Source organism: Apteryx mantelli, chromosome 5 (assembly GCF_036417845.1).
Source record: "Apteryx mantelli isolate bAptMan1 chromosome 5, bAptMan1.hap1, whole genome shotgun sequence".
Classification (NCBI taxonomy): Eukaryota; Metazoa; Chordata; class Aves; order Apterygiformes; family Apterygidae; genus Apteryx; species Apteryx mantelli.
The window spans coordinates 4,160,286-4,183,867 of record NC_089982.1 but is presented as its reverse complement, the minus strand read 5'-3'; the positions used below and the strand labels follow the sequence as shown (position 1 = coordinate 4,183,867).

The 23,582-nt window shown below is 45.2% G+C and overlaps 1 protein-coding gene across 6 annotated transcripts in view; it reads left to right on the top strand.

The window, feature by feature from the left end:
* Positions 1-20,818, top strand: part of LOC106484358 (transmembrane protease serine 11C-like) — a 48,218-nt gene extending 27,400 nt beyond the window's left edge. For 4 of the 6 annotated variants that reach the window (XM_067297315.1, XM_067297316.1, XM_067297313.1 and 1 more), the window contains 10 exons: positions 2,476-2,708; positions 10,582-10,705; positions 11,668-11,783; positions 13,165-13,232; positions 14,823-14,986; positions 16,092-16,130; positions 17,671-17,851; positions 18,076-18,341; positions 19,235-19,377; positions 19,913-20,818. In XM_067297315.1, coding sequence (XP_067153416.1) covers positions 2,637-2,708; positions 10,582-10,705; positions 11,668-11,783; positions 13,165-13,232; positions 14,823-14,986; positions 16,092-16,130; positions 17,671-17,851; positions 18,076-18,341; positions 19,235-19,377; positions 19,913-20,074 — 1,335 coding nt within the window. In that variant the 5' untranslated portion in view covers positions 2,476-2,636 and the 3' untranslated portion in view covers positions 20,075-20,818. Of the gene's footprint in view, positions 1-2,475; positions 2,709-5,719; positions 5,779-10,581; positions 10,706-11,667; positions 11,784-13,164; positions 13,233-14,822; positions 14,987-16,091; positions 16,131-17,670; positions 17,852-18,075; positions 18,342-19,234; positions 19,378-19,912 lie in introns of those variants that run through there. The other 2 variants (XM_067297317.1, XM_067297318.1) reach the window with 2 other exon arrangements.
* Positions 20,819-23,582: the final 2,764 nt, after the last annotated feature.

The window sequence follows — 23,582 nt, the reverse complement described above, 5'->3', positions numbered from 1 at the left end:
GGGGGACCAGAACTTCCTGCAGTATTTAGGATACAGGTGTGCTGTGGATTAATTCTGTGACATAAGTTTGTTTTCTACTTTTTTCTCTATTCTGTTTCCAAGTAATTCCTAGGGTTTCTCTTGTTTTTTACTGCTACTGAATTGATATTCTCACAGGACTCTTTGCCTCAATCTTATTCCTGAAAAGAATAACCAACTTGGCTCCTATTGCTTTGTAAGGTTAGGACTCTCTCTTTCTGTATGTGTGGCACTTCACACCTGCCTGTTCCCAAGTTCTTCCGTTTCATCATACAGTCCCTCAATATTATAAGATGTTTCTGCAGCTTGCTGTGTTTAATTTTCCTTTTTACTGCTATGAGTAGATAGTTATCATGGGAAAAATCATCATCTCACTAATTACTTCTCTTTTCTAGACCATTTATGAATATACAGAGTAGCAGAGATTCCTGTGAGATCATGATCTGGCTTCACCAAAAAATATAATAATTTATTTCTTCTCTCCAATTGCTCTCTTTTAATCAGCTTCCCATCTTAAGCCTTCTTATCCCATGGCAGCTCAGTTCCTTTAAGAGACTTTCGTGAGAGACTATGTTTAATGTCTGTTGGAAATCTGAGTAGGCAATATCAATCAGACCTCCCTCGTGCTTTGGCTGGTTGACTCACTAAGGAATTTAGGTAGGTTTGCAAGGCAGGACAAAGGATGTGATGATTCTATCCCATGTAGCATGTTTATGGAAATACCTGCTACTTCTGTTATTTAGGGTTACTTGTACTAATTTGGTCAGCATAGAAAGCATACTTCACTGTCAGAGGTTCTCCATGTTTGGTCTAAAACATTTTTTTGAAAGACTTCTCCCAGTCCTCTGGGAGATAAAGTAGTGTTAGGTGAGAGGTTGCATGCCACTGTCAGTCGTTCTGTTTTTCCATCTTTCACCCTGGGTTTGGTCACTTGTTACTGTTCATTTTGCTGTTGGCTTTTCCCTCATAGTCTCTTCTACTGACACTTCAGATCAACTAGATGGTTCTACTTTGAACCTGCCTAACTGGGTTTTTGCGGTTCCTCTGCCTGAATTTATAATCCTTTTCACTTTTTCAGCTTTTCTGGAATACGCTTTCCTTTTCCCCAATGTTTTTGTGCCCTGATGTTTAGCATTGGGCTTTCTCAAGGCTTTTTTCTTTGATAGGCAGGATGTATTTGATCTGAGACTAACACAATGTCTTTAAATAGTCTCTGTGTCTCCCGAAAACAATCAGTTCTTCAAGATGCCCCTTTCATATTCTTACTGATTTTTTTCCACTTTTATGTGGTTCTTTTGTTTGAAATTGAGCATGGTAGTAGTGGATGTTGCGACTTTGGGTCTCCCTGTAAAAATGCTGTTGTAGTTCAAGTGTTTGGCAATAATATCATAAACTTATCCTGTGCGCTTGTCAGGACTGAAACAAGAGTTGCTTCCCATCTTGTGGGTTCCCTGACTCCCAGTTTCTGAATCAGTCACTAACAGTGTGTAGAAATCTAGTATTATCTCAGGATTCAATATCAAGTTTTCACATGTTACCTGAGAGTAATTGAAATAATTGGAAATAATTGTTCCCTGATACTTCAGCATTCCACTGTCTTCCTGCCACTGAGTTTCCTTTATGCCTATTGTGTCCATATCCTTGTTTAAGTTAAGCCTTCTGGGTGTGCACCACCAATATTTCTTAGCCAATTCTGTAAAACATGAGAACTACTTTGGCTTTGTTTCTCTCTGTCCTGTTTACATGGGGCCCTTCTTTGACTTCAGTTTCCCGTTTGTTTTTTGCCGACTTGTGTCCTATTCTGTACTTGAGGATGTGGCATCTACCTTAGGATTCAGAACAAGGCATCCTCTGCACCAGTCTGCTTTCTCCTACTTTTCAAGCTAAAGTTCCCTATGGTCTTCCTGATGTGAGGTGCAGATGTTGTTTCCCTCTCGGTTCGGGTGAAATCTGGCCGTCCTTTGTTGGGGTCCCATTACTCTAGAAACTTCCCCAGTCCCTGCTGAATCCGAATCTCTCTCCCTGACACTGTTGCTTTAGTCACATATTGAGACTTTGCCTCCCTACTTGCTGCAGCCCATGTTATGATAGGGGTCCTGATCTTCCTGTCTGACATCCTACATTCTGCCTCCAGAATTTCTCTCCTTCCCTTACTTTTATCTGTGTACCCACATGGACTACAGTCGCTGGCTCCTCAGCAGTGTTTCACAACTTGTTCAGCCTCTTTGTGAGGTTCATTAGCGTTAGACCAGAAGGCACATAATACATGAGCCAGACCAGTTAGGTACCTGGTAACTGAATCACCAATGGCTGTTGCCTGTCCCTTCCTTCCAGCTGGGGTTTCTGCCCCAGTATTGGCAGCAAAAGAAGATGCGTAGTTACTTTGTAGAAAGATGGACCTGTGACCCGGATTATTACATCCTTCACCAGTTTGATGCCTTTCTTTTGTAAAACTAGGTCTGGAACAGCTTTTCTGTGCCCCTGAAAGCCTCCTGAGTTACCCTCTCTACTTCAGCAGCACTGGGTTGTTTTGCCTGCAGGTGAGACTGTTCAGGGATTCCCATGAGGTCTCTCTGTCATGGTGCATTTTCCACCTGTGGTGTGATAAAGTCAAAAGGATGGGCTCTGTCTCAGAGGACTGTGGGCTGCCTGGAATGAATGAGTATCCACACCACCTGCATGCTGGCCAGGTAATTGTATGACACTTGATGCATTACCCTCCAAAATTCTCACCCTCTAGCAAGGCTTCTGCCCGCGTTTCTCTTACGCACCTGGCCTGACTCAATAGAAATGTGCCTTTATGGGAGGGCAATGTAGCTTCCAGTTAAAGCATTGAGAAGCAATTACATAATATGTGTTAGTAGCAACTGTATTCATAATGTTTCAGAAAAAATTATCCTGAGACCTTGCCTGAACCCAGACAATGAGAAGCTGAGGCTCATCTTTGGCATGTGTTTCATTCAAAAGAAGTTCATCTTCCCAGAAAGACAGTGTTCCTATTAGGTGGGTGTGGACTGAACATGGCCTGGGAGGAAGAGATCCAGCCATGTAAGATGTGTTGGGAGCAGTGTGTTTCTCAGCTGGCAAGCCCTGGGCTGGAGAGGTGTCACATGAGGACAATTCAGGATGGAAGGGAAGAATCTCTAGGTATTAGAAACTTCACTGCAATAAAACAAAGAAAATCTGTACCACGCCCGTCTCTGATGTTCTGTACTCCTTATTTGCCTTCCACAACAAATCTCTCTGTATGTATCTATATATAAGTTGCACAGTTTCACAGATTTACTTTAAAATTTGAAAAAAGGGTTGCCAACCAGAAAAGACTGAGAAATGCTACCTTAGGCTCAAGTTTGTGCTTGGGTTAACTGACTTACCATCTAAGCACAGATAACTAGCACAGATAGAAATGCTCATCTAGACAACCTGTACATATCGCTTGTATCACAAATTTTTGACCTAGAAGAATTTTTCCTGGGCAAAAATACCTGTGGCTAGGTGGCCACAATCAAAACTGTCTTTCAGGGAGTTAAAGGAGAATAATAAACTTGAATGTACCTGCTGTTACAGGGACAAGCTTTTGTCTGGCCAAACTGTGCAGTTAATGAAGTTCAAGGGAGTTCAGAGGCATACACCACTGAAGCTACATTGAAGCATCTGACCTGGGACTGAACATGGTCTCTTCAGTATATGCAAATTTTCTTCATTGGTCCTGCCCATAACTTCTAATTTGTTTTTAATTCTACTAAAGAAGGAAATAAACTTGTCCTTGCAAAATTGTCATGGCTCTTCTGATTTGGGGTGTTGCAGGGTGTAGTTAATACTCTGAAAAGGCTTTGGGATTCCTGGATGAAAGGTGAGATGAAAGAAGTGTACTGTTATTATTGTTTTAGGGGAGGAATCATGCTACTGGCTAAGCCTTTGTCACTGAGACTTGCTGGACTTGTTTGTTCTGACTTGCCTGTGACTCCTTGCTTTCCTAATTTGGGTGATAAAGTCTCAAGTCTGCTGAGATGCTGCACATTGTGTTGTGGTGCTCGGGACAGCACATTTCCCAGGCAGAAGGGCTCCTCACTGACCTCTCGCTGGTACCCAGGGGTGAGTGCAACAGAGTGATCTGACTTGTCGCTTGGCAACTTGAGCGGTATGGCTCTATAATGTGTGGATTTGTGGGGCAGTTTCTGGGCTTTGAGTGGGGAGCGAGGAGAATGGCACTAACTTAGACTTCTCGTATGACTTGAGCTGCCTTCTGAACATTGCTGATCCTTCTGATGCTTCCTTCTCACCCAAAATACATTTGTCTTTCAAGAATTCCCTGGGCTCCTCCACAACAAATCAAGGTGGTCTCTGGACCCCGAGGTTGAAAACGGGGGCCAGGTGAGGGTCCTTCTACTGCCGTCTAACTGTGCCCCTCGTGCTTCCCCATTTAGGGCATGCTGCAGGGAAGACAGCTGAGATTACAGCATGATGCATTAGGTGAGTGGGGTAAAGTAGTAAAAGTAGCTTCTTCTGCTCATGTTGATTTTCAGCGGGGCTTTGTATGCAGGGAGCAAAGTGTTAATCTGTGCAGGATCTGCCTGGAGTCGTACCAAACCTGGCACCAGACCATTTCACCCACCCTACCTTGGAATGAAAGTCAGACTGAAGAAACCAGGCAGATTTTAGCTGACTGTCTAGTATCTCACTTCTGGAGTAGATTTCAACCTGTCAAAGGGGGAGGGAGGCAGAGCATTTTTCAGAGGCTGAAAAGCAGAGGCCTATTGCTGTATTCTGGAACTGATGAATGAACAGAATAAGGCACCAATCTATGACCAATCCATCTGGAAGTGAAAGTCTGAGGAGTAGAAGAGGAGGTAGAAGTTGCAAAACCTTACTCTTAACTGGTAGCAATCAGTGGCCAAGTACTTAATATTTCCCTTAAACTGGGATGGCTTCTCCCACCCTCATGCAGATTGTAGTGTCCTTATGTAGTGAGCAGCCCTGCTAATTCCTCTAAAGCTTGTTGCAGAACAGGGGACTCTTTCTGAGATGTTGGCTGGGGCAATAGACTGTAGAAAGACTGTTTTTTAGCAAGGCTTTTATAGTTGTCGGCTTTACAGCACAGATTCTTGTATTAGAATAACATGCTGGCTCTGTCCCAGTGATCTACCTCCAAAAAACCCTATGCAGAACAGCTTGTTGAGGAACGAGAAGTGTTTTGTTCTGATTGCAAAGGTGATCAAATAATCAGGGAAGGCTGTATGGAGCAGCATTTTGGCAGTGTGGAAATCTAGTTACCCATGAGGGCTGGATTAATATATTTTGAAGACTGAACACCACCCTTGAACATTCCTACAAGTAACAGGAACAGAATTGGGAGCTGTCAGCTTTGGACAGCTAAAGTAAGCTGCTGGGAAGCAGGAAGGCCTTGGAGTTAGATTGTTAAGGGGAGAAGCTCAATTTGTGAGTGGCGAAGATATTATCTGGCTGCGGAGGGGTGGCATGCAGCACCTACTGTCTTTGGGATGTGTAAGGGTGTGGGGAGATGAAGCTGATTCAGCATGACACATAGGAGAACACACACATTGTTTCCCTCGGCAGATCCTTTCAGCGTTCAAGTCCTGTGTCGGAATTGCTTTGGGAGAAGTCAACAGCTGAATGACTGAGCCTGGTATCTAGCAGACCTCATCCAAATGAGGGTCTTGCCATGCTTCCACAGGCAGTGGCCAATTTTTGTTTGGTTCAACACCCAAAAAAGCAGAAGAATGTCCCGTTTGTAGAAGGGTATGTGCTGGATATGCTGGAAGAGTGGAGGAGAAGTGGTGGGTTGGTGGGATTGCTTACAATGCTTGTGACAAAGATGGGAGTAGAATCTTTGTCTTGCTCATGTGGCCCTGTGTTTTTACTGTGGGACACCTGGGGTTAACCAGGTGTGCTTAGACTGCTGCTGTTCCCAGCCAGCCTGCCAATATTGGTAGCTTCGGGGACATAGTCTGGATTTTCAAATTGCATTTACTAGTCCAGCAGATTATTCAGTTGTCTCATGAATAGGTCCCATTTCTAGGAAGAGTGATTATAACATGTGCCTGAATTGATGTTAGAATGGGAAATGACGCATGACTTGAAGCCTGGAGAGACCCTGCTCAGCAGAGTTCCCCATGGACACGCAGCTGCCCTGCTCTGCTGAGCACCTGTGCAGCCCATGGTCTGCCTCTGTGCCTCTCTGGAGATTGTGGTGTCTGTGAGCAGGGGTTGGGCTAAATTAATTGCAGAAAGACAGCAGTGGATAAGGTAGCGTAAGGGAAGAGGTCGCATATTTCCTTCTGTGCAGAGGTTAGCAAAACACTTCCAGCAAATAGTTTGTCCCCAAAAAACGTAGTTTGGATCAAGCTAACAGTGCTAGCAAATCTAGGTCAGAGCTGCTATAAGGACTTAGCTTAAAAAGCCAAAAAATGGTAAGGGTAGATTCTCAAAATAGAACAGGGTGGTTGGTTGTGGCGTATGCAGTGGCTAGGGCCCTTTCCAAGGGCACGGGTTATATAGTTTCACTTTCTCTCCCTGTCTGAACAGCCATTTCACAAAGATCATCTGTCTTCTGGTACAGTTATTATTGAGGCTTTTGCCATTGTGCAGTAGAAGAGCCCAACTAGAAGAGATGGAGAGAAGTTCAATATAGTGAATCAAATCCTGTTCAGCAGAGGTGGGAGCTGAACTTGAATTGCTTATGTTGTGAGTGAGGGTGGTAACCTTTAGAGAGTTTGGTACAGGGTGAGAGAGGAGGAACAACTTATCACCTGTGTATTCTGCTCGTCTTTTTGATTTTGGATAAACCTTCCAAATGGAAGGCAGAGTTTGTTTTGGGTTGATCAGAAATACAATCTGAGATTCTATCGGTTCTCTCCATTTTGGTTTCATAAGGAAACCCAGACAATTCTAGCTGCGTTCAAATTTCAATATGATTTTTCTTCCTAATGCAGCAATAAGCATTAACCTAGCTTTATTTCTTGCTGTATTTCACTTGTTTTTGAGATTTCCTGCATCAAGGCTTTTTTTTCTTAATTAGGAAAATTGTATTGTGTTTAACATAACTGCATTCTACATAAACATAGCTATTTCCAAAATAATTCATTTTGAAAGGTTGAAGTGAAGTTTAGCAATAATGTTTTTTTTTTTTCCAATGTGGAATAATGCATCAAAATGCATTCTTTGGCTCAGAGCCAACGGATTATAAAATAGGAGACTAATAGTTTGCCTTTCCAGACCCAACTGAACAGTGATAAGAATTTGTCAGATGCTCCTGTCCCCTGGGTTGTCTTGGGCTCCTTGGGAATGAAGCTTGTTTTAAATGGGACCAGTGATTGCTGGAGGAGGTCTATGGTTCGTTCACAGACTCACCAAGACAAGCAGTTTTGCATTGAACTAAAATATCTCAGACTCGAAGCTTTTTGCTAACTCACTGCAGATTGACAGCTGCCAGGCACCAACTGGAGGAGGTAGTTCTGAGGAAAATCACTTCTCTATTAAACAGTACCTGTTTGCCTTGAGAAGAAAGAAGGGATGCATCTCTACAGGCGAAGGGGATCTGATGCTGTCTGCCTTTATCAGCAGCACGGAGGATGAGTGTTTCCACGGCCAGGGATCACTGCTGGAGGGAGCAGTGTTTTTGGTTGAGCTGGAGCAACAGATGGCATCACCTGGAGCTGACATCCAGGCAAAAGTGCAGAGAAGGCCATGAACAAGTCCCATACCTGAACAGGGGTATCCCTCTGCCACTGAAACATTTAATGAGGGAGCTGGATGTCCGAGGAACAGGAATCCCTGTCTGTATTGGTTATTCCAGTAAAACACAACAGTCCTGCTCTCTGTGGTGTACTAACAAAAAGGCTCTGGGAGCGAAGGAGCCAGCTGGGCGCTGCTGGAAGTGTTTGCTACTCTAACACCAACAGTACCTGCTTGGAATTGCCTGCCCTCAAACTGTTTTTCAGAGAGTAAAGGATAGTTGTTGTGCTGTCAAAAAGGGCCATCTCTTCCCTGATCTCAAGCCAATTGCTGGAATGGTGGCAAAAGACTGAGCTTTCTCTGTACACCTAAAAACAGGAGAGTTTTCCCAAGCCCTCTGCATGGCTGGTGACTAGCATGTCTGATAAAGAAGTGAACAGAAAATTGGGGACTGCTGAGCTGGATCCTGCGCTCATGCAGCATGGCTGAAGGATACGTACAGGCGGTTGTACACTATTGGAAACCTGGCACTTGCCCTGCTTGAGAGATTCTGGTACTGTTCTGGTACTGATCTTCAAGACTGGAGTTTCCCAGGACTTCTGATAAAGGGAGGAAAGGTGGAAAGGGAGGGGAAACTATTCGAGGTTTGAAGAAGTGCTTGTGGAATATACAAATAGATTCTATACAACTATATGAAAAGACTTCCTTTAAGCTGTTTTTCTAAATCCTTTTAAAGCAAAATCAGCATCAGAAATTCAAAAAGTATTTGATTCCTCATTTCCCACATTTCTATTTCCCCCAGTGCTTCGGCAGTTCCTAAAGTATCCGTTTCCCCTGGTTCTGCCCCGTGATGCCTGTGGAGAGCAGGCAGTTGTGAAATGCTGGGGAAAAGGGTCTGTGCTGCCCATTTGGCACCATGAAAGGAAACAGAGGCAGGCTGCAGTGCAGAACAGCCCCTGGCAGAGCACAAGTCCCGCAGGCAACCATACATTTGTTTTTCAAGTGCTCGTCTTAAGCTTTTGTAGCTTAGGCATAAGGCCACACCTCCAGTTCAAAGAAGCCGGTGGTTATGAAATGAGAGTACGGTTGCCTTGGTATCTGCAGAGTTGGCCGTATGCCATCAGGGCTGCGCTGCATGCTGTCAGTGCCGAGAGTAAAGGAGGAATGTTGTTCTGATGCTGTTCAGGCATGAGGTGCGCTGCAATTTGAAAGAGAAATCATGAGCTGTGAGATGAGGATGGGGGTGCCCCAGGGGAGACTGCAGGATGGTGAAGAAACAGAGGCAGGGCAGTCCTAGAAGTCTTTGGTTTTTGTCTGCACCTCTGCATCTTTTGGAGCCTCAGGGGTCATGGATGACATATATGGTAAAGGTCTGGATGGGCAGGTGTCAAGGTCTCCATGGAACCAGTTCTGCTCCAGCATCTGCATGTCATGTGCTCACTGCAACCTGTAGTTTCCAAAGAAATCTCAGACAGCCTGGGTTTGAAACTGCTCTTCAGAGTCTGCTTTGCAGAGCCTCCTTGCCATCAGAGAACGGATCCAATCTAGTGGGAAGATGACTAGATTTGGGGAAAACTTGGACTATGCATTGCCAGAACAGAGCTTTTCCCAACAAAGCAGGCACAACAGGAGGAGAGGAACCAGCCTTGTCCTTAGCATGCACTGCTGAAGCAGAAGGCTTGATCCTGGCCACCTGTCCTGTGTATTCCTGCACCCAGCAGTGACCTGCGGTTGCAGTGCTGGCCAAAGCTGCCCTGTTCAACTTTTCCCTTCCAGTACACCGCCAGCTTGAGAGTGTTAAAACTTTCCTGTTTCCCTTCTTAAGCAGAGGGCTAGGACACCTGCTAGTCCTCCCATTAGGCAAAAACAAGCTTTTGCTTTTGCTTGGCACTGTTGCTCTCTGGGCAGAGTGTACAACCCCCTCGCTCTCCCACTACTCCATTATCTTTTGCTTTGGGTTCACATATCACCTCCTCATCTTCACTGCCTGTCTGCCCCCTTGGTTGCGTTGGACCACCAGACTCCTGGTGTCTGCCTGCTCATGTTCTGCCTTTTCCAGCCCCCATCTTCTGAGCTTCAAGTGCACACTTGAGCCAAGTTCCTGGCCCTTTCACTGTTCTTACTGGCTTTTAGCAAGTCAATAAGTCTGGCTCTTGTTGCCATATCATGTTACGTGCGTGTAGTCGTTTCTCTCCCTTTTTTCAGATTGTCTGGCAGGAGACAGGATAATGTCTAGCAATGTATTTATCATTTTGATATGATGAAGCCCAAATGCTACTGGAGACTGCTAAATGTTGCTACTCAGGCCAACTAAACTCTGTTTTGCATTGCATCTCTGGTGGTGTAGAATATCTTTCGTGCAGAAGTTATTTAATCAGTCATGAAACGTTAGACTTGCGTTCAGTGTAAATATCTGCTTGGGCAGTCAGCTGCACTAGAAATCTGTGTAATATTTCCTGATGAGAAGTTGCCTCTACTTAGCAATATTGGTCTGCCCTACTCTAGGCTTTTCTCAGAGGTACACGAGAGGCAATGGAGGAAAGTAGGTGCAAGGGAAATTATGACTAAACGTAAGGAAAAAAGTTTTTGCCACGAAGGTGATCAGATGCTGGACCAGGGCCCTAGAGAGGCTGCGGGTTCTCCATCCTTGGAGATATTCAAAACTTGACCAGATAAAGCCTGGAGCAACCTGTTCTAGGAGACCCTTCTTTGAGCAGGAGGCCAGATCCTGAGCTGCAGAGGGTCCTTCCAGCCTGTGAGTCTGTGTCAGGAGGGCTGAGCGAAGTGCAGCGGGTATGGTTTGGTTCAAGACTTGCTATTGTGTTTGTGACAAAGTTGAATTTCTCCATATTTTCTTTTCCAATGCAGATATTGATCCAGCTGGACACAGCAATGAAACCTATGGAGCCGTGGAAGATAGCAGTCATCACTTTGTCAGTGGTGTTGGGTTTGGCCCTTGTCATTGGCTTGATCGCGTATGTTTTGTGCAATGGTAAGTGTACTTTTCTTTTTTTTTTTCTTCTCCTGTCACAAGACATTGTATATCTGTTGCACTTGCTAAATGATCCTGCCTGATTATGAAAGGATGAAGTTCACCCCCTGTGCATAAAATCCGCATGAGAAAACCTATCCGGATTCTATTAAAGTTCTGTGTTAGCTACAAAACCTTAAAGAATACTTAAACTATCATTTACCTGAAATGAGGAATTCAGTTTTGTCAGTCTTTGTTTCTTCTGGCTCCCTGCTGCCTGTGCTGGTGGTTAGTCAATAGTCAGCAGTCTTCTGTGTAAGCCAGGGCCGTGTCTAGCAGTTGGCCCATGCAGAGCAGGCTCAGTCTTGGACAGGTTTTTTGCAGAGACTGAACCTGGCACCTCTAGGAGATTCCAGAATGAGAAAGAGAGAAGAGGTTTGGGCTTCCTGGAGCCCAAGCATCAGTCCTGGTTGGTGACGAACCAGTTTCAGTAGCCCTTCAATGAAGCCATCCCATTCCCAGGCTCTTGAGATACCTGGATGAGGGAATTTGAAATGCATTCCTGCTAGGACGGCACTGGCTGCTCTGCTGTCTCAGCTCGCTGAGACTCGAGGAGACAACAAATTACCTCTGGGCAGCAGATAAACCTGGCCAGGATATGCTGTAGCTCTCCTATTGCTCTAGCTCTGCCTTTTGCTAACTCTGCGTTACAGGGATCCTCTTTGCCATCCACTTCAAGGCCACATCTTAACCTTAAGCTGGTGACTTGAATGGGTACAAACAGCTCCGGGGAGCAACAGGATGACCCAGAGCCATTCTTCCCTGCGACACTGCTCAGAGCTTGGCTGAATTTGCGATTCCCTGCCTGATAGAGTCAGAGCTAGGAGCCTGGCAGCCTGGTTTGGGCCGTGTTCTGTGAGGTGCTGTGCATGTCCAGACTGTAATGAAGACAGTCAATGATCTTTCCCTTTCTTCTCCTGTAGATCAGGACCGATATTACAATGCAACTTTCAAAATCTCCAATGTCCACTATGACCCTTACTACCAGAGACAAACCACCGAACAGTTCAGACACCTGAGCGAAGAGATTGAAACAATGGTAAACTAAGATCTTCCTCTGTTTCTGCCTGACCCATGGGGAAGAGTCCTGTGACTGTGGTTATAGTGGGCTATTCCTGGATCAAAGGGTTGGGAGCATGAGGAAAAGATGAAAATTAAACACTGGAGAAGCTGACTCTGTTCCTCAGCAATGCCATTCACCTGCATTTAGCTGCACGTGGTTGAGTCCACCATGCCTGTAACTGCCAACAGAGAAACTGTTAAGCCCTGGCAAGGGCTTAACTGGCAAGATTAAGCCCTAAACTTTTGGAAAGTTAAGGGGATTCCTTGGATGGAAAGGCTCCTTTGGAGTCAATGGAAGATCAGCAGTGTTCATGCATATGGCCCTCAGTGCCATGGTATCTGTATATCTTGCAATTTATCTTCCCAGACTCATTAGAGGTAGGTTGGTGTGATTGTTGGGCAGATGGGGAGAGAAACAGCACAGTGTGATCAGGGCTGAGATTGCGAGAGTATTTAAGTGTCTAGCTTTCCTTGAAATCATCAAGAATTAGATGCTTCACTACCGTTGGGAACTTGAGGCCTTTGTGGCTTGCCCACAGTTGCAGGGGATTTCTGTAGAGGGCAGCAAATGACCCTGTGCCTCCCTGCTTCCCTGCTGTGTGAGGTAGGACTTGTAAATGCAGAGCCATGGACATGTTCAGTGCAGGGATGGTGCCTGGCAGACCGTGTTTTTGATATGACATTGTGGGGGGCCCATGCCTTGTATAAACCGGAGATGGGTGAAGTGCTCAAGATGTGCTGCTGGCAGGTTGGATGCTGTGTGGTTTTTCTTTGCCTTTTAAAAGAGAGAGTGGGAAACTGAGATGGTGCAGAAGAGTCTCCAAAATTATTTTAGAGCTGGAGAAAATACAGTGTGGTGAGAAGGCCTTACATGGAGAAAATATTGAGGGGAAAAGTCCTGGCAACTCTTTTTTTCATTTAGTAAGTCAAGACTGCATGTCTTTCTGGTGATGTTAATGTTTTTTGGTTCAGCACCAAAAGGTGGACGGATCATGCAGCTACTGCTTCTCCACGCTGGAAACTCTGCAATCTTAAACTTAAAGCTTTGCTGTAGTGGGTTAATGATGCCTTGCTGACTGTGTGCAAGCAGATGGTACGCACATGCGCTGCCTGTCCCAGCAGCCCTACACTGCAACAGGCACCCAGAGAGCAAAGGGAGAGTGAAAGCTGACCCCTTGGCTGCTGCTTTTGGTGAATGCCAATTCTGCAATTGTCAGTGGAGATTTAGCTGTAGCTTGGGTAGAGTTAGAGATCTGAAGGCAGCTTCTCAGATTTTGGAGGCTCACAAGACTCTGTTTTATATGGAGAGCATGCATGCATTACAGATGCGTTTTTAACACACTCTTTTCCTTTAACAGATGTTCGGAATATTTAAGGCGTCCTTTTTGAGCAAAAGATACGTCAGGTCCCATGTTGTCAGTCTCAGGTAAGTAATATGAAGGTAAGGAAAGAGCAGAGATGAGAAATTTTCTTTCTTCCCTACTCCTCAACCACACAGAGGGTGCCTGCTTGTCTTGATTTTACCAGTAGGACAACTAAGTCTTGGCTGTTTGTCCCTCTCCCTTGGTGCTCACATTACAGAGGGCTCTGTCATCTTCAGAGGTCAACAGGGAGGAGAAATGTCACCTTGTACTTCTGGAAACTGATCCCCCCAACCCCAGTTCTCTGCGGTTTGTTTCAGTAACTGAATTACTACTTGATCCCAGCCTTCACTGTTCTGGTAGTCATGGGCATGAGAGATCCAGAGTTGGCTCCGTGTTCCACACCAGGCTTCCCATGGATGTGGGGGCTGATATTTAACCCTCTGCATGGGGTACAGCAGGAGGTGGCCGCCCTTCTCCCCTTGATGAAGGGGTCTGAAGGGATAAATGATTCCACCGTGAGATACCTCGATACAGACTGAGGAAGGGGAACAGTGGGACATATAGGTATAAATGTCCTATGGGAGGGCTTTTTAAGTGTTTCTTCTCTGTGCAGTACTTACACAGTGATAAGAGCCAGCACCTCCCTCTTCTTCTCATAGTTTTGGTTTGGAGTTGTTAAATCTGTAAAGCACCATTCTGCTTTTGAATATTTTTCTCTAGGCAGCAAAAAATGTCTTATTTCCTGCAAATGTCCTTCTCCACAGCACTGCTTCTGGGGTGTCTTGCTGTATCTGTCTCTAGATGGAAGTGAGACATTTCCTTAAACTGTCCAACATTGTTTTCCAGTGCTATTTTTGTCTTCTGCAAGCCTCGCGTACCGTGTATTAAATGAAATTGCAGAATTTGGGGGCTAGGCTTCAACCAATCTCTTTACACCTTTTAGGTTGACCAGATAGTGTTTTCTTCAAGCTTTGTTTCGCTGCAGATACCTTCTGTACAACTGGGTGTTAGGCCAGTTTAGCTGCACCTCTGCTGTCTTTGCCCCCAGACCTGGCTTGGTCTTCCTGTAGACTGTTAGTCTGAAGTATAGGGCTTAATGTTTTACGCTAACAATGAATGATCATGCCTTGCTCTGGTAACTCAAAAAGCTAGCAAGGGTTTTGTCTCCAGTTCCTGTGGAGCAAACAACACTTCAGTAGAACCAGCCAATAAAGGGACAACTGACTTGGATGGGAAGAAATGCCAAAAGACTTTTTAATTTATGTGCATCTGGACTGGACCTTTTGAATGGCTGTTGGGAATGGCTTGTTGGGCACCTGCATTTTTTGAAGGGTTTGACCCTTTTTAACATTGTTCCTACTGCTCTGAGCTGCGTGGGGGCAAAATGGAACATTTCCTCCTCAGCTGCATTACTTAACTGCTCCCAGAAGGTCCCTTGGATCATTGTTATAGCATGAGCTGAGCCCTTTGCTACCAACTGACATATGTAGTCATCCTCCTTTTGCTGTGTGCAGCTATGCTATTCATTCTATGCATCTGTGCAGACCAGACCTGTTCTCGTACAAGGAAGGCAGATAATGAAAAATAAAACAAAGAGGATTAGTGGGCAAAGAGAGAATGACACCGCTGACTTTGTTGATGTTGGTTTGCAGCCCGGATCCTGGTGGAGTGCTTGCATATGTCGTTCTGGTATTTAAATTTGCCTCAACTGATAATGAAGCAGCAACCTGGGGTCACATCAACAGAGTGTTACGCAAAGGGCTGAAAGCAAGCACCGCGTTCTTGGAAGTTGACCAGTCTACCCTTAGACTCACAGGCAAGTGCCTTAGGTTTGTGTTTTTAGCTTGGAATTTGTTCCTCATACTTGGCTGTCCTCAGTGTGATGAGTTTCACTTTATTATGCAAACGTGTCACTGCTGTTTTCTTCTCCTGTCTCAAAATGGTAGTTTGGACAGGTCAGGTTGCCTTATTGGCTGACAGCCCAAGAGCCATGGCACAAGCAGTGATGTGAACAGAGCTAAGGCAGGCTGGCGCTCACCCATGTTAGCTCGAACTCTGCTCTGTGCGCTGGAGCTTCTGTCGCTGTGAAGGGACCTAGTTTCACTGAGCCAGGTTATGTCCCACCTAATTCACCAGAAGAAGGCCTGGCTCTGTAACTGTGGATTCACTGATGACTTTGCCTTCTGTTTTCAACATTCAACAGCAAAGAAATGGTGACTGGTGACTTGCATTGCTCCCTGCTGAGCTTGCTAAAGCATGCAGGGAGCTGGAGGGGAGCCTGTAACTCCAGGTACCCAAATGCAGAGTCCTCAAGTCATTAAAAAACAAAAAATGCAGAGCTGAGATCATTTCCTTCCCTCTCACCTGCTGTTTTGCTTCCTCGTGTGAACAGATTGCTGTACCAAGGGTGTTCATAACCTAATCTTGAGCTTCCCAGGGCAACAGTCCTGTTTGGTGAATCTGTCATTGCCTACCATGAGAATCTGGCATGGAGAGTTTTTATTGGGAAGAAATCAGTACCATTACAATTTAGCTTCAGTCAATCACAGTACTGAAGACTTGTGAAGACTGTTTTGAGCACCTTGCTGTGCTTAATCTGAACAAATGCATATAGACTTTTACATCATGCACAGTGCCCAGCATATATAGATGGTACTTGGACCTATTTGCAGGCATCTGCTCTTGTTCACCTCTGAGCTAAGGCAAGAAAAGTGCTTTCTTTGGCCTTATATTTTCAGTGATGGACAGAAGCTTAACTGAACTTCTCCAACAGAGCACATTTCTCCTATTATGCTATTGTCACTCCACGCAACAATCCAAGCCATTTTGTTTATATTTGCTGGGTACAGGAAGGGCATCTGTGCTGGTTCAGGTAGGAGCATAAGATATACTCACTGTGTTTTGTTTGTTTTTCATTTCAGAGCTGAATAAGGAAAAGGGAGAAAACCTTTTAAACAACTGTAAGTACAAACACTTTATTAAAATTAGTCCAGGGACATGGTGCTGTAGGTGCTTGAAAAATAACTTTTAAAAATTGCTAGAGCAGTGGATAATGCATGAGCCAGGGAGGACTCGTCCTGTTTTCTTGCAGTTATATTGACTCTGTAGTGTTTGGAATATTAGGCTTTTGAACTTCTAGGGGGTGGGCAGCTCTTTCTTTGACTTTAGCTATGGAAAGTAGGTTCCTTAGAGGCATGGAAATGGGCTGCCCTTGGCAAGCTTTGCATGAGGACCACAGCTGCTGCGAGCAGGGTCTTGGCTCATGGCACTCTGCTTCTTGTTGGCAAAGCAGAGGAGTTCTTACACTGCTGGCAAATTTGTCATTCTTCTCTTCCGATGCTGCTTTGCTTGTGTGTCTAATGATAGCTGCCTGGAAGAGAAGGGCTGTTGCCTTGCTTGTGCCCTGCATGGAGGCTATGGCCCTTGCTGGTCCCATGCAACCAGCTGTTGCAGGAGATCAGAGGCAGTGCACAGCAATGAAGGACATGGGGCTGGACATGAGCTATCTGGGGAGCTGTAAACAGCTCTAGCAGCAGCAGCATGTCCTCTTTCCTCCTTCCAAAGAGTCTTTTATCCATTGTCAAGGCTGACCTTGAGGTGACCTGACAAAATCTGTTTCTTTTTTTTCCCCCCAAACTACTCCTTAGCAATTCGGTGGCACTCTAGAAGGATCTACTGACCATGTTCATCTTGCCTTACCTATACAGTTGGGATTTTACAAGTGATGGGAACAATGCCTGTACTATTGAGTTCACAGGGTTGTGACAGTGTCTTCTGCACGTTTTGATGTTGGGGTGCGTGTGTGTTAAAGCATAGAGCTGTCTTGGCCCGGTGACTGTTTATATGGGGATTCCTCCATGTTTTGGTACTCCAGACTTTTTAACAAGTCTTTATTTTTTTTTAAATACTAAGGGTGTGGGTTTTTTTTTCCATGCAGTAACATGAGAGCTTTAACTGCTTTAGATGAGACTCGGATGCCGTTCATGTGAAGGCTGTATGAGTGTAAATGCTTAGGTTAATTATCAGTACATGCATATGTCTTGGCTGTGCCTAATAATCTGTGTGAATGAGCATGTGTGCACAGGCCCATTAAAGGGTATTTGTATATTATGTTTCCCTTTCTACAACCATAGTCACATATCAACCAAGGTGAGGTTTGTAGAGAGGCAATATTTTTTTTATTAAGTAAACAGTTGCAAAACAAACAGTCTGCTGGATATAAAACTCACATGGGAAAGAGCTTGTGTGCCTGACAACTGCCTTAATGAAAAGGTATTAACTCTTCTACCAAGCTGTTTGCCCCATGTCCATCCTGAGACCCTTGTGACCATGACGTCTCATTTCCCTGCTATCAGAGGTACTGCTGTAGCTGAAGGTTGTCACTTGACAACCCTGCCCTGTTACAACCCCACCAGCAGCCATGTGGGCCCATCCAAAGCAAGACCCTGATCTCCTTGAACCTGAATGACAGGTAAAGCAAAGCTGCCCTCTCTTTGGCAGGCTGTGGGATAAGGAGGCAGATGACCTCCTTCTCGGGAGTGGAGCGAATAGCTGGTGGTCAGCTCGCGCGGGATGGGGAGTGGCCCTGGCAGGCCAGTATTCAGCTTGATGGGATCCATCGCTGTGGCGCATCGGTGATCAGTAATACGTGGCTGCTGACTGCAGCCCACTGCTTCAGAGGGTAAGTCACTGGCACCTTTTTGGCCCTGCAGGTTTTGGGACTGTTGGGTGTTCTAATAGGACCTTATGTGGCCTACTGATGTTGGTATCTGCTGAAGCATAATGCTGTTCAACTCTGCTGTTTTCCTTAGATGACATGTAGCATTTTGATGCTTTATAGCAAAGCTAAGCTCTTTTGGGAATCTTGTTTTGTATGCCTGTGACTTAACCTCCAATCTCTTTCAGAGGAATAGACCCTCGGAGGTGGACTGCCAGCTTTGGGACTCTGCTGAGACCTCCAAAACAGAAAAAATATGTCCGAAACATTATCATTCATGAAGAATACAATGACCACGTCCATAACCATGAATATGATGTGGCTGTTGTGGAGCTTGCCTCACCTATTAAGTTCACGAGTGATGTGCACAGCGTCTGTCTTCCCGAAGCATCTCATGTCTTCCCGGACAATGCCTCCTGTTTTGTCACAGGTTGGGGAGCTCTGAGGAATGATGGTGAGTGTCTCTCCTTTTCCTGTGTCCTCCTACACGTGTATTGGAGAAGCCTTCTGTTAGTTTTTTGTTATTTGTTTATTCTGAGTTGATTAGACCTTCTTGTTTGACAGGCACATTTGCTAATGCTGTACTCATTGACTTTGCTCACTGCTTTTTTGGGACTTTTTGTTGGCAGCTGGAAAAAAATACAGGCTGGCCCTGCGGGAATAAGAGCAGCTTTTCTGTTGCTGTTTATATCATAGTGCCTGACTGCATTCGTTCATATCTTCTCACTGGCCTCATCCTCTGGCTTTCACACTCATGCAAGTTCTTTGCCCTCCAGCTTTGTTGGTCATAGGTGTATCATAACTGTTTTGGTCAGTTATTCTCTCTTCAGTCTTCGTTCAGGCTCCAGTTCATCAAATGACTTGAGAATGACCTTCATTTCAAATTAGTCAGTGTTAAAGATTTGAGACCATGCTCAGAGCTAGAAGTGTGCTAATGAGAGCCACTTGACTAGAAGCTGTGTGTTGTGTTAGGCCCTTGCTGTGCCTAGTAATTGTCCAAAGCCACATTCCAGTTAACTGAGTGGCTCTTTTCACTGGCTTCAAGGGCATATCTTGTGGCCTACAGCTGGGAATTGAGCACTGAAACAAGTACAAAAAATCCCTTCACAGATATGCCCATTATGTTAAATAGCATCCGATGAGGATGGAAGATGAAGAAAGAGTTGTGTTTGGGACAAGTGAAGGACTTTAGGAGAAAAGAAATTTCTTCTTCCTGAGACCTTGGATATCTCCCTTTTCTCTCACTTCAGACAATAAAGCTGTTAGGAAAATCTGGTTACTTGTAATTCCCATGAGCTTTAGGTGGCAAACCCTGTGTGCAAATCCTAAAGCCGCTTTTCCTTGTAGGCTATAGTGTTAATCAACTTCGACAAGCAGAAGTGAAAATTATAAGCACCAGGATTTGTAATACGAGGCAAGTGTACCATGGAATGATAACACCTGGAATGCTATGTGCAGGATACTTAGAGGGGCAGGTGGATGCCTGCCAGGTAAGTGTCACCTTATGTAATCATAGAAATGAAATGGTAGGCTGGGTGGGAGGTGATACTTCCTGGTAAAGAAATCACAGAATCGCAGAATGGCTGAGGTTGGAAGGGACCTCTGGAGATCATTTAGTCCAACCCCCTGCTCCAGCTGGGTCACCTAGAGCAGGTTGCCCATGATTCTGTCCAGATATAAACCTGCTTTGGAAAACCTTGATTAAGTTATGGGGTTCAAGATCTTGACTGATGTAAATTAATGGCTTCATTGCTCCTGGGCTGAAGTCTGTGCTTCTGTGCATGATTTTTGCATATAATACACGTGAGAGAATGCAGACATGAGGGTGTGGAATTGGAGAGACTGAATTAGGCACAAGCTGTCACCCTGTCTTCTCCATAAACAGTGTGGAGGTTGCATTATATCTATAGTCTAGAGTCAGAAATATCTATCCCTTGTAACAGAACATAATGGTTTGATGCTTTCTGCATTTGTGAAGTGAGCACCATTTGCTCTCTGTTTGCCTGCTGATGTTTCTCTCCTTAGGGTGACTCTGGTGGGCCACTGGTGAACGCAAACTCCAGAGGAATCTGGTATCTTGTGGGAATAGTGAGCTGGGGAGACGAATGTGGCAAGCTAAATAAACCAGGAGTGTACACACGAGTGACTTACTATCGAGACTGGATCGCCTCCAAAACGAACGTCTGAAACCTGCAGTGGGTTAAGCTCTGCAGGCCGTTTGTAAGGCTATTCCTCTGACACATTCTGCTCTGTGGTTACCTTCTAATTGGCTGCTGGCTTAGCTTGTGGTGACGTATCAAGTGCCAGCAGGCTCAGGGTGGTCTAGGACTTGAAATTGCTTTGGCCTACAGCCAGAGAGGAACAGACTCGATCTGTATGACCAGGAGCTGTTTGTTCAGGAAGTACTCTGCTGAAGGGGCAGCAACCTTGGCCTCTATGCCCTGTGCTTCCCCTTTTCACTGCGACCAAATGTTTTGGCAACTGCTTTTGTACCCAGGCAAAACACTTGAGCTCAATGATTGTTCACCAGCATCCTAGACAAGTTGTAACTGAAATGTGGAGCATCCGTTTGCTGTGCGTTCTCAAGGCTTCATCTAGCTGTAGGTGAGCTAGAATCAAGCCCCGGACTCAACTGCTGGACTCGAGACTAAAAAACAATTTTCTTTCACACCAGTCTATTGTCATATAATATTTGATTGAATTTTCATTTTAAAACTCTGTGTTGTATGGTTCTGAATAAAAGTCCTGTTGGCTTTTTGTGCAATGTGGAGGATTGTAACAATCTCAGCTGGACCACTGCAAAACAAATGACAAACCAACCTGCTTGGTCTTGTGAGTGGTGTTCCCAGGTTTTTATAAGTTAACTTCAGCTACTTCAGTGTATCTTCAGCTACATCCTCAAAAACTGGCCTTTGTGCCATGGTGGAAATCCAGTAGTGGGGGAACTGTCTCCCTCAGGACAGGGCAGAACTTCAGTCTGGCCCTGGAATCAGTGTAAACATCTCTTCTTGCAGGAAGTAACTGCCTGTGTCTCATTGCCAGACCATAGCTAATTGGTCTGATCACAACCATGCAAGCATCCTCCTCTTTCTAATTTGATGTTTTCAGGAGCCCGTGTTTCCACCAGCCATGGTGGAACCACCAGCATGTCTTGGCCCCCGCCTACACCCTAGCAGCAAAATGCACCCATCCCTGGTGAGGATGCTTTCCCCAGTGTGTACGCAGATCCTTTCCAATGCTTTGTATGGATGCTGATCTTGACAACAGCAAGGGTTGTGGTCTTTGAATCACTACCTACCTAAAACACGTGCTTTCTTTCCCTTTGTGGTCAGAAGAGAAAGAAAACAGCAAGGGAGATGCCAGCCACACAGCCAAGGCCTGCAGCTGGTCCAGTGTGGCAAGCAGGCAGGTAACTTGTGCTGGACTAGAAGAGGCCAAGAGCAGGCTCTTGGCATCCTCATGGTCAGAAGATCTGGGGGCAACAACCCCTCAGGGATCAGTCATGATGAAAGCGGCATCTGAATTGAGTAAGAGTCAACTGATGTTGCAGGGTCAGTTCTAGCATGAAGGACAAGGGTCTGAAGCTGTTGTGTGTTCTACACTTGTATGTATTCTGGAAGACCTGCCGCTTAAAGTCTTCTGTCACGGAACTTCTCTTGTGCAACACTGTGAGCCCCAGTAACAAAACCTTGGTGGCTTGATTTTTATATAGGGCATAAAGTATAATACTGGTTCCATAGATCTGTTCAGCCCAACAAATCTCATTTTAGTCCCTGAAACATTATCTATAGAGGATGCTTAAAAATGATGTATGACAGGTACATCTGAGTTTTTTGCCAGAAGCAATTATCTTAGCGGGACAGTGAGTAAAGTTGTGAGTCACAACAAAAAGCCTCCTTGCAAGATACCGTGAATTTCCAGTTCCCAAAGCACTTCAAGCTTGGTTTTTCAAAGGGCATAATGGTTCCTGCTGCATTTGCTTGTAATTTGGGGCCTAATACTTTTAGGCTTGTAAATCCTAGCTTTATATCGCTGGTTTCCAGAAACAGGTAAATAGATGTCTCAATGATTTCTTTTGCATCTGTGAGCTTTCCACTTGTGCTTATCTTGGATACAAAACCAGAAAGCCTTAAGCATTTTGCCTTGTGTAAAGGGCTGCAGTAGGTATCACTCCCCAGAGTAGCGGGCATAAAACTGAAAAGGTGAATCCCATCATTTGCTTAAGGAGTGACCGTTTCTGAGTCCCGGAGAGATCAAGAACCCAATTTGCCTTCCTGCTGAGTGCCAGTGTGGTGCAGCCAGGAGCGGTGGGGCTGTAGGGGACCTGATATCTCGACTGTGTGTGTTTTGGGGGTCTTTATTTTTGACTGTCTATAGCCTGGCCCTGTGGACTTTGAGTTTTCCTGGTAGCAGCTGGAAAAGTCTTCTGGTTCATTTCCTTGTGGAAGGAATCTTGTTTGTGTGCTTGGAGGCCTCTTGGTGATGCCAAGCACAGGGTAAAGGGGGGCTGGCAGAAGCAGCACTTTAAAGAGCACACCTCATCCACAGTGAATCATGCTGGTGTCAGTGGACCTGAGTTAATCTCTGTCTCATGGCAAAACTTCCATCGAGGTCAACATTGTCTGGCTTTTCCTGAGGGAAATTGTGGAAACCTGAAGCAATGCAGGTGGCAAAACTTTTGATTTGGTTAGGTGGCCTAGCAGACTAGTGTTGCATTTAAGTTGAAATCTTGCTTATTTATGAAGCCACAGGCTTTGTCTGCCCGGAAACATGTTTTCATAGGAATTAACATCAACATTCAAGGCAGAACAGGACATATCTAATGATACAGTTGTGCGAGACACATGGGAGTGTATTCCATTTGTAAAGTTAATAAAACCACTTAAAATCTCTATTGTTCTGTGTACTTATTTCCTGTGTCACAGTAAGCAACTGTATGATGTGGACTCCCATATTTTAGAACATGTTATATTCATCCTCTACTACATATTTACTGGCTTTTATACTCTCTGGCCTTGGTTTTCATTTGCCACGAAACATGTGTTTTCAAAGTGTCTGTGCTGTTTAGGCATTACACTGTGCTATTGACTCTTCATTTAGGTGCGGATATCTTGGGAAATGAGCTCTGATTGGTTGGCATTCCCATGAGGACGCAAACCTGCTGTAGTGTAAATAGGAATCAGAATGTCCTGTCCTGCCCACCCCCCATTCATCCAAATGACCTTGACTTGCCTAGGCCAGGCTGTAGTAGCCCTGTTTTCACTGACTTGTCATTGGAGGAGTGTAGCTGGAGACCCTCGTATGCAGCACCCAGACTTGGGCAGGGCTGCCTGGAGGTTACCCAGTTGTGCATGCAAGTGGGAGCTCTGGATGTACAGCAAGAACCAGCCACTAGAGGGTGAATGGCATTGTACAAGAGCTTTAAACCATTTCAGCTGGTGGTGCTCTATTTCAGCTCAGTTGAGATGACCTGGAGAACAAGGTACTGTGGCCATGTTGCCTTGAAGTTGGAGATGCTGCTTGATTATCTCACAAAGCTTGAGGAGACTATGGCTGTGCTGCTCTTAGTGTAGTCCTCTAGAGCGCTGAATGAGTTTTGGTCTCTTCCCCCATCAGAAAGTCTACATTCACGCATCGCCTTTGACATATGTAAGCTCAGTATGCCCTGGCTATGAGCAGGGGGCTGAGCAGATTT